Here is a 14,708-nt window from a genome sequence, read left to right on the forward strand (position 1 = left end):
TAAATAAGTTTTCGATGGTTCAAATCAAACATTTCAGCTGAAATAAATGTCCTCTACTTTTTATTGATAAAAAATTTGGACTTCCGATGCAGTCACTGCAGTCCTCGTTTGACTTCCGCTACTGGCAGAAATAGTTTTGTTTACCTTGCTTACGGGTAGAAAAAGCGGGTTTACAATATAAATTGCAACGAGAATTGCAAATAATTGGAATTGCTATTGTATTGTTAGAAACGCTCGACGAATATTTGTTGAAAACAAGCATTTATTTGCAAGTCAATCTGGGTCTTAAGCGTTTTGATCCTAAGGGTTTTCTGCAAGAGTTTACTTTCTTTGTCTCTTGTTAGCAAATGAGGCCTCGACACGTTTTTCACTGAAGTTAAACAGATTGTAGTTGCACAGCAGCAGCGATGTTGGTCCCTATTTTCTCCTTGAAATTAAACCACAAGGTCAGCGGACGAACAGTCGGTATCGGTAAATTTGATGGCATCCATCCTTCTTTGACATGTGGAACCACAGGAGGCAAAGTAAGTTCGTGTATCTTTACTGAACATGATGCAGTCTTGATGTACATCCATGTTGTCAGCCTGGTCAAAGTCTTGGTGTTATATTTGCAATCATCAATCTAAGGCTATTGAAAATATCACTGAAATGTTAGAAACGAAGTTTGCAATTGACCAGGACAACAATTAAACAGATAATCCAGTATTCGGAGGAAACAATTAATGTGCATGTCCATAATACTGGGTTATGGCTAGGGGACATTGACCAGGACAGATAATCCAGTATTCGGAGGAAACAATTAATGTGCATGTCCATAATACTGGGTTATGGCTAGGGGACATGAGCACTTTGAAAAAAAGTGTAAATAATCAAACTTAACAGGCTTGTTCACATACAAAAGACCTGTTTTCAATAAGATATTCCAAAGACAAAAAATGGAAGGTTCTCGAGCATCTACGTCATCACAATTAACATGTACATTGACAAGTGGGTGGGGTTGACTGCGTGTTGTCAGTTAGTGTGCCTTGCGTACATTACAGAAGGAAACAAAACCAAGTGAGATCGGAAAATCGTCTGCGCTTATCGCCGATCATTGATATTTTTGAAAGATCAATTGCTCAATTAATTAAGTAATCCAATACAACATACAACAAAAATGTTGTTGCTGAAAAGTGTTCGCGTTAAGTACTTTAGACAATTCATTCTCCCTGAAGCGTTAATGGAAATGAAAGTAACTTACGACAAGGCTTTGGGACTGGTGGATTAAGGGTGGGTTAAGGGTGGAGATCTTTCCAATATCCCAAGTTGTTCTTATACATGTGCAGACCTGCAAGTGCCTTATTTTTCTTTGTGTGTACACACAAGCACAAGACTAAGTATGCACAGAAAAATCATGTAATCCATGTCAGAGTTTGGTAGCTTATATTTATAGAAACTGGAAAAAAACCAGCATGCATCCCTTAAAAACAGTAGAGCTGCCTATAAATGTCACAGATAGAACGGTCATAGATACATATAAACTGTCTTATGTAAATCATGAGTGTATGTTGGAGTTGTAGTCCATGGATGCAGAAGAAGAAGTCTGAAACCTGTACCTCACAAAAAGCTAAGAGCTATTATGTTAGCAAGCACCTCTACTACTGGTAACAATATTTGAATACCGTGCGGGTGATTTTTTAAACATTTGCAGGTGCTGATTCACAGTCCTCACCTGAAAAATCAGGACATCGGAGGAGTGACAGGGGGGTTGTCAGATATCAACCTGCTCAACATCAACCAGCAGGTTGTTTCCCTGGCAACCGGTCGCCTTGACGATGCCACAGAAAGGGAGAGCCTTGTGGTTGGCACGGCAACCAACCTAATGGCTTATGATGTTGACAAAAACACTGACCTCTTCTACAAGGATGTGAGTGTGTGTGTGTGTGTGTGTGTGTGTGTGTGTGTGTGTGTGTGTGTGTGTGTGTATGGGTGTATGGGTGTATGGGTGGGTGGATGGGAGTGTTTGTGTGTGTGTGTATATATTTGTCTCCTTCTCTGTCTCTCTCTCCCTCTCTCTCTCTCTCACTCCCCCTTTCTCTATTTTTCTCTCTCTTGTTTTTTCTCCTCTGTAACCCCCCCCCCCCCCCCTCCCTCAACTGTTACTCGCTGTGTCAGTGTTTCTGTTGTTTTTGATAAATTGGAAATTTATCTTGTGCTGAATTTTGTTTTGTTTTTCAAACTTTAGTACTATGACTTTAACTTTTTCTCTTGCTTGTTGTCAGACACCTGATGGCGCTAATGCCGTTGTGGTGGGACACCTGGGAAGCATCGAAGCCCCCATTGCTGTGGTCGGCGGCAACTGCTCCATTCAGGGCTTTGATCAGAAAGGAGAGGAGACCTATTGGACGGTAACTAGGATTATTGCATGCTACATGTCATAAGTTTATAGGTCATAACTGATAAGTTTATATCTCACGAATATCAGTTTATCTATATATATATACGACTAGTGTCTGTGTATCTGTCTGTGTATCTGTCTGTGTATCTGTCTGTGCGCGATGCACGGCCAAAGTTCTCGATGGATCTGCTTCAAATTTGGTGGGCATATTCAGGTTGACCCGGTACAGGACACAACCTGGTCGATATTTCAACACGTGCTCTCAGCGCGCAGCGCGGAACCGATTTTGGTTCCACCTCAGCTATTTTGGTTCCACCTCAGCTACCCGGGCCCCCATACCGACACACCATAGCCGCTACACCACATCACAACGCCAAAGTTCTCGGTGGATCTTTTTCAAATTTGGACACCGTATTCAGCTACACCCCGGACACAATATCGTCGATGAGATATTTCAATACGTGCTCTCAGCGCGCAGCGCTGAACTCATTTTCGTTTTTGTGTTCATTTCACCATTATAAGTAACTCTTCCTTATCTTCTCCAGTGTTTGGCGTTTATCTCCCTTCCTTCGTGTGGCTTTCCCGTTCAGTTCTAAGTTACTATTACTATTTTTAGAATGTCACTGCGCTGTCCACTGCGCTGTCCACAACGCTTCCCTTGCACCCGTAAGTTGTTCTTACTGTCAAAGTGAAAAGGTCGAATCAATTTATAGCCACGCGAAAAATACACTCTCACCTATCTCTATATATTTATAGATACAGATATGCATATATATATACGGCTTCTCTGTGTGTGTGGGTGTTTGTGTGTGTGTGTGGGCAAAAACCTGTGTATTGTAGAGTTCTGTTTGTGATGTGGTCTAGCGGCTTTTGTCTGTCTGTATGTTCTGGCATGTGAGAAGCCACAGCAGATAATATAGGGCCAAGAAATAAGCTCTAAAATTCTCAATCCCGTTTGACAGGACTTCGCCTTCAAAGGTGATTGTGGTGAACCGCCACGCTGTCTGTCTCTGTCTCACGCCGTTCACCCCAAATTCCCGTTTCTGAGTAACTATTTTTAGAATGTCACTGCGCTGTCCAGAACGCTTCCCTTGCACCCGTAAATTGTTCTTACTGTCAAAGTGAAAAGGTCGAATCAATTTATAGCCACGCGAAAAATACACTCTCACCTATCTCTATATATTTATAGATATAGATATACATATATATATATATATATATATATACGGCTTCTCTGTGTGTGTGTTTGTGTGTGTGTGTGTGTGGGCAAAAACCTGTGGATTGTAGAGTTCTGTTTGTGATGGGGTCTAGCGGCTTTTGTCTGTCTGTATGTTCTGGCATTTGAGAAGCCACAACAGATAATATAGGGCTAAGAAATAAGCTCTAAAATTCTCAATCCCGTTTGACAGGACTTCGCCTGCAGAGGTGATTGTGATGAACCGCCACGCTGTCTGTCTCTGTCTCGCGATTCACCCCGGCGAAGCCGGGTATTCCTCTAGTATGTCATAAATGATAAATTATTACAGTCGAACCAAGCACCTGCCCATTACGACCAACCCACAGAAACCCGGATGAGGTTCTTTCTTATAATTGACCTCTGCATAATGACCATGCACCTGTCTATGAGGACCACTTTTGGTTGGTCAATTGTGTGGTTGTTATGGACAGGTTCGACTGTACTTCATGAATGATAAGTTTATATGTTATGAACGCCTGTGGTAATGCTAATGAAGCTGGAATGTAGACGTTTAGTAAGCCAATTCTTCATTAAATGACTTCTGAAAAACAAGTGAAGATTTCAATCAGGAAAGACCATCATCACTTGTTTGATGGCTCAGAAAAAAAGAATTCGGACAGTTTTGATACACTGTATTATATTTGGTTGTGAGAGATTATTTGGTGCAAAGATAGTGTTTCCATATATATATATATATCACTCTTTCTCGCCCCTGTTCTGTAGTTTTCTTTCCTTTCCTCACTTTTTTATATTTAGTCAAGTTTTGACTAAATATTTTAACATCGAGGGGGAATCGAAACGAGGGTCGTGGTGTATGTGCGTGTGTGTGTGTGTCTGTCTGTGTGTGTGTGTGTGTGTAGAGCGATTCAGACTAAACTACTGGACCGATCTTTATGAAATTTGACATGAGAGTTCCTGGGTATGAAATCCCCGAACGTTTTTTTCATTTTTTTGATAAATGTCTTTGATGACGTCATATCCGGCTTTTCGTGAAAGTTGAGGCGGCACTGTCACGCCCTCATTTTTCAACCAAATTGGTTGAAATTTTGGTCAAGTAATCTTCGACGAAGCCCGGACTTCGGTATTGCATTTCAGCTTGGTGGCTTAAAAATTAATTAATGACTTTGGTCATTAAAAATCTGAAAATTGTAAAAAAAAAATAAAAATTTATAAAACGATCCAAATTTACGTTTATCTTATTCTCCATCATTTGCTGATTCCAAAAACATATAAATATGTTATATTCGGATTAAAAACAAGCTCTGAAAATTAAATATATAAAAATTATTATCAAAATTAAATTGTCGAAATCAATTTAAAAACACTTTCATCTTATTCCTTGTCGGTTCCTGATTCCAAAAACATATAGATATGATATGTTTGGATTAAAAACACGCTCAGAAAGTTAAAACAAAGAGAGGTACAGAAAAGCGTGCTATCCTTCTTAGCGCAACTACTACCCCGCTCTTCTTGTCAATTTCACTGCCTTTGCCATGAGCGGTGGACTGACGATGCTACGAGTATACGGTCTTGCTGAAAAATGGCATTGCGTTCAGTTTCATTCTGTGAGTTCGACAGCTACTTGACTAAATATTGTATTTTCGCCTTACGCGACTTGTTTGTGTTTGTTGTTGTTGTTAATTTGTTTTGATTGCATGTATGTAGCTCACTGTATTCTATTCTACTGGGATTTTTGTCAGTTCAGCGAGGTCTGCCAGCGGCAAAGTTCGCAGCTGGCAGCTAATTATAGTCGAACTCACAAGCCGCCCCGTGCGCCCGCAAGCCGGACAGCCGAGCCGAATATCTAGGTCACTCTGAAACATGTGTCAGAAATGGCGGTCTGTGAAAAATACGTGTTTGTTGGTGTGAAAATGGGATCGTTTCCGTGACTTGAATGTTGGATTACCGTCATCTTGTGTATATTGTTACTCTGATATTAAGGCTTTGTGTATGTGCAAACTAGAGGTCCGTGTGGAATTCGGTTTGTTTGATTTTGAAGTAATACTGCTATCGACTCTACCGGCAGGTCGTTCTTTGTTCTACTTCCAATGAGCAGAACGTGCGCATTGTATACCATTTTGTAACCACGCTCAATGTTTATACCAACTACCTACTGTGATTCTGATGTTGCCGTCAGTAAGTACTTATTAAATTACATATTATTACCCAACTCACATATAGCAATTAACTCTAGTTCAGTGCTGGTAACGCTGTACGCGTTCCCCTTGGTAACAAGGGAGACCACCCTAAAAAAGAGTGATCCATCCCATAATATCAGACCGATGTCCGGTCCAACATCCGTATGCGTGCGCATACGCCGCCATTTGTATCATTCTCTCTCAGCGGTTCAACTGGGAAGGACGCTCCTGATGTACGCTCCTGCTGTCTTCAGCTTTTCGCCATAGTCTTTGGCTTTGGCATCTCCCCTTGGTCGTCGCCTAACTTTACACCTGTACCTACGCTGTGTGGTGAGATCTTTCCATTTTGTTATAACTTTAGCGACGTTTTCGTCGCTCGTTTGTACTTGTGAAATTTTTCTGAAATTGTTTTTCTGTGAAATTTTTCGTGAGTTGTTTTGCTATGGCGGAGGCTGCGCTTGTTGATAGCGCTAAACGGAAGCCTAGTTCGAGGCAGGTACCTGACGATACGCCTCCAAAAAGAAGCTCGAGGAGAGATAAGGGCGCAGGAAAATCCGCGTCTATTTCATCTGAGTCAACTTCTGTTATTTCGCCCGTGCTAGCAGACGTCAAATTAACTTCCGGTCAGACTTGTTTACGTTCTGACAAGAGTAGTATTTCTGGTGTAGCTTCTTCTGCTTCTGTTTCGCCTGGCTGCCCTGGGTTAGCGCCAGCTGAGGTTGCGTCTTTATTGTTGACGCTGAGCGCTCAAGTTTCGACATTAGCGTCGGAATTATCTTCCACTCGGGAGGAATTGCGTGCTCTTCCGTCGGGTGTTTCTGATGTTCTCTCCTTAGCACAGTTACGGCAGTCTCCTGCAGTTCCGGCTTCGACTTCCGCTAAGCCTTCGGCGACTGTGACTCGGGCGGATGTCCATGCTTCGCAGGATGGGGGTACCAACTTGGTGTCTCTGCTGAATGTGACACCAGTACAAGGTATGTCTACACCGCTTGCCGGTGTGCGAGCTCAGGGGGCTCTCTCGCGCGTTGGATGCCGTGAGAGTTCTTATGAGCAGCGAAAGGACGAACGTATCCGTAGGTCTCTTGACGAGAATATCGGGGACCGTTTTAGTCCTCTTCCGCCCAGGGGGCAGGAAGTGGTCGGTTCTGCCGACGATAAACTGTCTGATGTTCTGCCTCCTGGCTTTGAGCTTGATCTCGAGTCGGAGGGTAGGGCGGATGACGGGGATGCCTCAGTGGTAGAGGATTCCCAGCTGAATTTGCCCGTTAAGCTGTCAGCCGCAGTGGCGCTGGCGGCGGAAACGGCGTTCAGATACTTCCCGGAAGGGGTGGTGAAGGACAAGGCTCAGCTTCACCCACCTCCTTCGGCTTTTGACGATTTCCGGAGTGCACAGGAGGAACGGCCTCGCTTCCGCTTCCGGGAATCGTCAACCATTGCCTATGAGATGGCAAACGTTTTGTGTGGGAAGCGCAAACCGGCGGTGCCGTTGTTGGTTCAACACGGTGAGGCCCCGGAAGACGTTGTCTCTTGGCTGGCTAAGCCTGGGGCTTGAGTGACTTCCGGTGTTCCGAAGTTCAAGCTTACCCCAGCTCCTTGGAATCTGGTTGACTCTTTTGCTCTGCCGTCAGGGGTGCTTCCGGTTACGCCGGAACTCGCTGCTTTGAGAGAAGATGGTTACAATAGGGATAGGGTTGTCCCATGTACTGACGGTTCTCTCGCAGCTTTGGAGGAAGTTGGAAGGTCTTTGCTGGAGCTCACGTCTGTGTCAGAGTCTCTGCAAAGGTCCTTGTCCAGATCGATTGCCACATCTCTTGATCCTTTTGAATTTCGCTTTGACGCGTCGCCGACAGATGTTTCGACACTGCTGGCTACGCTGGGCAAGGTGACTAGAGAACAGGTTGCTTTGTCTGCCAGGCTGTATACTCACGCAGTGCTTTCAAGGAGGTCAGCCTTTTTGACGGGGTCCAGATTTCGGGACACCGCGACCATTGAGAGGTTGAAGGTCTCCCCTTTTGCTGAGGGGTCTCTTTTAGGGCAGGCGTCTTTCGATGCCCTCCAGAAAGAGACACAAGACGCGCGGGATGTAGCGATCGCGCGTTTGGCTTCACAGGGCTTCCAGAAGCCTCAGGGCAAGCCTCAGACGCAGGCGTTTTCTTCAGCTAAGCCTCAGACGTCCACGTCTGGTGGTGGGAAGGCCCAGAAGCAGGCATTCTCCTCCAGGGGTAGGGGGCGTGGAGCTCCATACCCCAAGAGGGGTCAGTCTTTTGGGGGTTCCAGGGGGTCGGGGCGTAAGCCTCACCCCCAATGAAACTTCCCCGAACAGCACATCCCGGTGGCTCCCGCGCTAGTTGTAGCGGGCGGCCCGTCCAGGGCCCTTTCTTCCTGGCTGCAACTGGTGGCCAGCAAGTGGGTCACTGGGATAGTGTGTTCGGGGTTCCGGCTTCTCTGGTCAGGGCAGAAGGCTCCCCTGGTCAGGATAATCCCGCCCTGCAGGGCACCAAAGGATTTGGTGGCACGGAACGCGGTCCAGGAGGAGGTCTCGGCTCTGCTGCTCAAGGGAGCTATAGAGGAGGTCTTGGACGCGCGGTCCCCGGGGTTTTACGGCAGACTTTTTGTAGTGCCGAAAGCCTCGGGGGCGTGGAGGCCTGTGTTAGATCTTTCTCCATTGAACAAGTTTCTGAGAGTAATCAAGTTTACCATGGAAACTCCAACTTCGGTTCGGGAGGCCTTACGGCCGGGAGATTGGGCAACGTCGATCGATCTAACAGACGCTTACTTTCACGTCCTCATACATGTCTCAGACAGGAAGTGGCTTCGCTTCCCTTGGGGCGGCAAAGCTTACCAGTTCAGGGCTCTGCCGTTCGGCCTGTCTTTAGCTCCTTGGATTTTCACGATTGTGGTCAGGCAGCTTTGCGCTCTTGTGAGACAGGAAGGCATCCGTCTCAGAGCTTACCTAGACGATTGGTTAATCCTTCACCAGGACAGGGGTCTTTGCGGGGCTCATACGCAGAGAGTGCTGAGCCGGGCGGCACAGCTGGGTTTCTCTGTCAACCTGACAAAATCCGAGTTGGAACCATCCCAGACGTTTACTTACCTGGGCATGGAATTCGACACACTTCGGTGGTCTGTCCGTCCGTCTCAAAGGCGGATCGACAAGCTTCAGGGTCTGATTCGGTCTCTCTACGGAGAGAATCATGCCAGTGCAAGGGTTCTGACTTCGGTTCTGGGTCAGATGGAATCCATGGCTTCCCTCATTCCGTTGGGCAGGGTTCACAAGAGGCCTTTTCAGGCCTCCCTGCAGTCAAGGTGGGATCAGACATCCCAGGACTGGAGTGTTCCGATCGCACTGGGAACTTGGTTTCAGCAGACCACAGGTGTGTGGCTCCTTCCGGATTTGTTCCTAGGAGTTCCCATTGTTCGTCCACCGCCGGAGAGAGAGTTGTTTACGGACGCATCTCTGACGGGGTGGGGTGCTCATCTGGACGAGCACATGGTTTCGGGAGTTTGGGATTGCACTCAGGCCTCCCTACATATCAATGTACTGGAGTTGGAGGCCGTGTCCCTGGCGCTTCTAGCGTTCAAGCCTTTCCTGGAGGGCAGTCATGTACGTCTTCACACCGACAACATGTCTGTCGCGTCGTATGTGAACAAGCAGGGGGGGACTCGGTCTCACAGTCTTTCCGACATTGCATGTCGCATTCTCACGTGGTGTCACGCCCAGCACATTCTGTTGTCAGCGGTGTACTTGAAGGGCAGTCTAAACTTCCTTGCCGACACACTGAGCAGAGGGGACAGGATTGTTCATTCAGAGTGGACTCTCACACACCAGTCCTTGCAGCGGCTTTGGTCGCAGATCGACAAGCCCAAGATAGATCTCTTTGCAACGAGGTTTTCGGCGAGACTTCCTCTCTTTGTGTCCCCCTTCCCGGATCCTCTGGCCTGGAAGGTGAATGCTCTGGAAGTAGATTGGTCAGATCTTCCGGCGTATGCCTTCCCTCCGTTCTGCCTCTTAGGCAAGGTCCTCAGGAAAGTGGACTTGGAGAAACCAGCGCTGGTTCTGGTCGCTCCTCTGTGGCCAAGCCAGCACTGGTTTCCCGACCTACTGCGTCTAGCAGTTCGGCCCCCGATCCCTCTCGCCCTGAAAAGAGGAGATCTCGTGCAGCCTCGGTCAGGCGTTCAGCACGAGAACCCACAGATCCTGGCCTTTCACGCGTGGATTCTGTCCGAAGCGCTTTGCGTAGGGCAGGGGCCTCTTCCTCTACTCTAAGATTCGTTGGCCATGCACATAGAAAATCGACTTCTTCGGTTTACTCATCGCACTGGGCTTCTTGGTCTAGGTGGTGCGCGCTTAACGGGGTTAAACCTCTTTCACCTAGGTCTATTCATGTAGCCAACCATCTGTCTTGGTTGGCTGATCAGGGGGCTTCTATTAGGGTCCGGAGGTCTGCGATCTCTTCAACTCTCGCGTAATTAGGCCACAAAATTTCACTCGGAGGGGTTATCGCTAGTGTTATTAAGGGGGCTGCCCTGTTAGCAGCTCGTTCTAAATCGCTTCTCCCTGCGTGGGATTTGTTTTTGGTCTTACGTTTTTTAGCCTCGGATGAGTTCGAGTCTCTTTTGTCAGCCAGTTTGGCCGATTTGACGCGTAAGACTGTGTTTTTAACGCTTCTCGCTACTTCGAGGAGAGGTAGTGAGGTGCACTCTTTGTCGGGATTAGATAAAGATATTGCGTTCGAGAAGGATGGTTCCATTTCTCTCAAATTTGTTCCCGGCTTCCTCGCGAAAAACCAGAAACCTGGCCAGCTTTCTCCAATCTTGCGCATTCCACCCTTGAGCAAGATTTTGGCTCCTGGAGATCCTGATATTGCAAATTGTCCCGTGAGAGCTCTCCGATGTTACCTGTCTCGAACTCGGCCTGTTAGGTCAGAAAGTCAAAAACTTCTTTTCATATCTTTAAACACGGCTAGGTGTAAGGATATAGCGAAGGTGACTCTGACCAAATGGATCTCCACTCTGATCAAGCGAGCATATGCCTGGTGGCAATTGCAGTCGGGTGACGTTAGGGCAGTGTTGCCTCTCACCGCGGCTAGAACCCACGAGGCGAGAGCCTGGGCATCCTCAGTGGCAGTTCTTCGGTCCGGCAATTAGCTAGCAGAGGTACTGGAAGCTGCGTACTGGCGCTCTGAGGACATCTTCGTCAATTTTTTCCTCAGAGACGTCTCTTCTGTAAGACAGGATGGAAGCTCCGCGCTGCCTGCCATGGTAGCGGCGGGTCAAGTCCTGCGTGCCTAGATTTTGGTAAGTACCCACCACCTATAGTAGCAATCTGCTATATGTGAGTTGGGTAATAATATGTAATTTAATCCAAAATTTTAATAATAAATTTTCATTTAATTAATATACTTACCCAACTCACATCGTTTAAACCCTCCCGCCTCCCCGCTGTGGTGGTATTGGGTTCTAAAAAAGTAGTGAGTTGGGCTTCGTTCGAATGATACAAATGGCGGCGTATGCGCACGCATACGGATGTTGGACCGGACATCGGTCTGATATTATGGGATGGATCACTCTTTTTTAGGGTGGTCTCCCTTGTTACCAAGGGGAACGCGTACAGCGTTACCAGCACTGAACTAGAGTTAATTGCTATATGTGAGTTGGGTAAGTATATTAATTAAATGAAAATTTATTATTAAAATTTTGGAGTCTAAACTGTGTCATAGAGTGAGAATAAGTGCGTGGGATGTTTTTGTGTTTGACTTTGGAGCAGTTTTGTTTCGTTAATCCACGCGCCTCATCAGTGCATGCACGATTTGGAACAGGCACTCGACTCTAGCTGCTCGCGCGCTCCCACATACATCCGGCCTGCAGCCTGGCCTTATCAACACAGCCAGAGCAGGCCGCGATCTACTAACTGCTGAGACAAAGAAAGAGTGGTTTCAGGCGCCACTGTGGATGGGATGGGTGGGAGGGAAATGGGGGAGGAAAGGGTAAATAGGCGGGAGGGAGTGGATCTTGCCAGTTATTTTTAACTCACGCCAGCCTGTAGCTGACAGTACCTGTAATGGAATACAGTGAGCTTGGAGTACTTGCTGAATGACAGCTAGATGTGCATCAGAAGAGATTTCCTAACACATTTACTGATTTCATGCAGTGCTTGTATATATTTGTTGACAGGTAACTGGTGACAATGTGTGCTCGCTGGAACTAGTGGATTTTACCGGAAATGGAGAAAATGAGGTGAACTTAATTTTTGAAAAATTGTCCTCTGAAGTACAACATACATGCATGTGTAACTCACACTTATAACACACAGCCTGACAGGGGAATATAGGCAGCGGAATATTTGTGTCGTTTAAGCCCCCCACTTCCGAAATCAATCAGGTCTAGAAAGTGGTAGTCGATGAACTTAGCTAAGAGAACAATAGTTTGAATCTTAGAGGTAGACCCCTTCCCATGTAAATGATTTGGCTCACCATCCCATATCTGTCCAGACAGCTTTACACGGGATAAGACCGTCCCTCCACTTGGGCACATACCAACAATCAACAGTCGGACTGTTTTTTGTGAAAAATGAGAATATTTAGTTTATAAATTGATTTCTTAAAAAGCCGCTATGAACAGTTTGAAATCTTTTATTTATGAGTTATCCATTTCATAGAAATTATATTTAACGTTGACAATCTTTCGTGATGTGTGAAATATTCAATGTTTAACCTTTTTCAAAATAGCTCAGTATGTGATTATGGCCATTGTGTTCCTTCAGAGTGTATGATTGTCATTTGGCATGTTACTTTTTGTGTGTGAAAGTGTATCTGTCAGATCAGTGCAATTATCTATAATGAAATGTTTATGGTTTGCTTGTTTTCTCAGCTCGTAGTTGGATCTGAAGATTTTGACATCCGAGTCTTCCGCGAGGACGAGATCATTGCTGAAATGACGGAGACAGAGGTTTGCTTTTGTTGCTGTTTTTGTCTAAAGACAGCATGTGACTAATTTCTCTAAGTTTGAGATAGAAAATATTTGGATAATGACGCACTATTTCTTGTTTGGATACCCTTTAGCTATTATCACCTTTGTTTTATTTTCTTATTTTTCTCAGGTTTTGTGTTCATTTAGTCTGCGAATTAACCTCCATTTTAAGATTTGTCTTTTGAGATTCAGTTTTCTTCAGATTCTTTGAAGGTTTGAATGGAGAGGAATCACTGTACACAAATCTTACCTGTTAAAGGAAACTGACAGTTCATCGTGTGTTTTTTGTGTCTTTATTTTATAGACATACCTGTCAAGTACTTTTGGCCTCTGACCATAGTAAATGGCATAAAAAACCATAGTTGGGGATCAAAAACCATAGTTAATGCGTGGACCAGGATGTGGTTAAACGCACAAATTCAACTTCTCACGCATACACACTAAACCAATCAGATTGTTTTTCGCAAACTAAAACACATAAATTCCTTTCTACACAAACTGCTCTTTATTTACCACTACATGTAATACATTTACACTGCACTCTTGTTCGTTCATTTTTTTTGTCACTTGTCACTTGTGTTCTTTGTTGTATTCATCTGTGCAAATCTTTGCTTTGTCAATCATGCTGCCAGTCACCTTAAAATCATGGCAGCATGCATCAGAGTTAATTTTGACCTGTAAGAAGGCAGTCAGTGTGTCAGCTCCCAGACTGTGATCCAGCACTTGAAGGTGTTGCAGGGTTTCACTGCCAAATGGAAATTTATTCAACATTTTCCTCACTTAGGCCATGTAGAACTGGCGCACATCATGCCAGAACTTCTGTTGTTTGGCTGGTGCAAGCTCCTCCTCAGAAATGAATGAACTGCAGTCCATGCCAGCAAAAAAAAATAAAAAATAAAAAAATTTAAAAAAAATGCTGAAAATGCGTAGGGTTTGAGGTATACGAGGTAGGACCCCCAAAAAAACGAAAAACCGTAAGAATTACACAGAATGTGTAGGACTTGACAGGTATGTATAGACAAGATTTAGAATTGAATGAGATTTTCAGATTTTGTTGTTGTGGGAAGTTGTAAGAAATGGCTGTATTTTTAGAATAAAAAACCAAGAAAGGTTACCAATTGGAACTTTTAATTTTTGACAAAACAAGACATTTTTTGGCTTTGATTTTAACTGCGCTTCCCTTTCTGACAGACCATCACAGCGTTGTGTAAGATGCAGGACAGTCGCTTTGGTTACGCGCTAGCCAATGGGACTGTTGGCGTTTACGACCGCTCTACTAGATACTGGAGGATCAAGGTAAGTGTCACTGGGTCAGCCAACAACTGTGAAAGTATTAGGATTACAGGACTGATAAGTAAAAGCCTGGAGGCTTGAAACTAAATGTAACAAAATCTAATTAAAGTGTGTATATATGCGTTGGATGGACGTTGATCTTAATGAAATGTGGTGATAAAGACAAGGTTTTGATATAAGCAAGCAATTTTTGTGGTGTTTTAGCAAATTTGGCTTGTATTTGTAAAACTTGAGGTTAAATCTAATTGAAACATATTCATTTTGTTGAAGTTGCAGATGGATTGTCAAACCAATTTCATGCCAGAATTTTTTTTATAGCAGGTTGAAACAGAACTTTGATTTGTTGGGTCAGAGTGATGGAAACAACATTAAACAGTTGTATTTGTGTGTTTCAGTCCAAGAACCAAGCCATCTCCATTCAGGGCTATGACCTGGATTCTGACGGTGTCGATGAGCTCATCACAGGGTGGAGCAACGGAAAGGTCACTTCTGTATTCTGTATACATCTCTCTGTATCTCTGTGTTTCTGGATCTGTTACTTTTTGTCTCTTTTACAGGATCTCATACACCTGCTGCTAGGAACTCGGAGACACAGGCATACGCATGCATGCACACATGCACGCACACACACACACACACACACACACACACACACACACACACACACACACACACACACACACACACACACATA

General features: G+C 45.0%; 1 protein-coding gene across 1 annotated transcript in view; it reads left to right on the forward strand.

Annotated features, from left to right (window-relative positions):
* Nucleotides 1-129: 129 nt before the first annotated feature.
* LOC138970934 (BBSome complex member BBS2-like) overlaps nt 130-14,708 on the forward strand; it is a 37,218-nt gene continuing 22,639 nt past the window's right edge. Inside the window, exons 1-7 of the mRNA XM_070343517.1 lie at nt 130-524; nt 1,691-1,906; nt 2,262-2,387; nt 11,927-11,989; nt 12,623-12,700; nt 13,913-14,017; nt 14,410-14,496. Coding sequence (XP_070199618.1) covers nt 408-524; nt 1,691-1,906; nt 2,262-2,387; nt 11,927-11,989; nt 12,623-12,700; nt 13,913-14,017; nt 14,410-14,496 — 792 coding nt within the window. The 5' untranslated portion in view covers nt 130-407. The remainder of the gene's footprint in view (nt 525-1,690; nt 1,907-2,261; nt 2,388-11,926; nt 11,990-12,622; nt 12,701-13,912; nt 14,018-14,409; nt 14,497-14,708) is intronic.

The sequence above is a fragment of the Littorina saxatilis genome, linkage group LG7, assembly GCF_037325665.1.
Source record: "Littorina saxatilis isolate snail1 linkage group LG7, US_GU_Lsax_2.0, whole genome shotgun sequence".
Lineage (NCBI taxonomy): Eukaryota > Metazoa > Mollusca > Gastropoda > Littorinimorpha > Littorinidae > Littorina > Littorina saxatilis.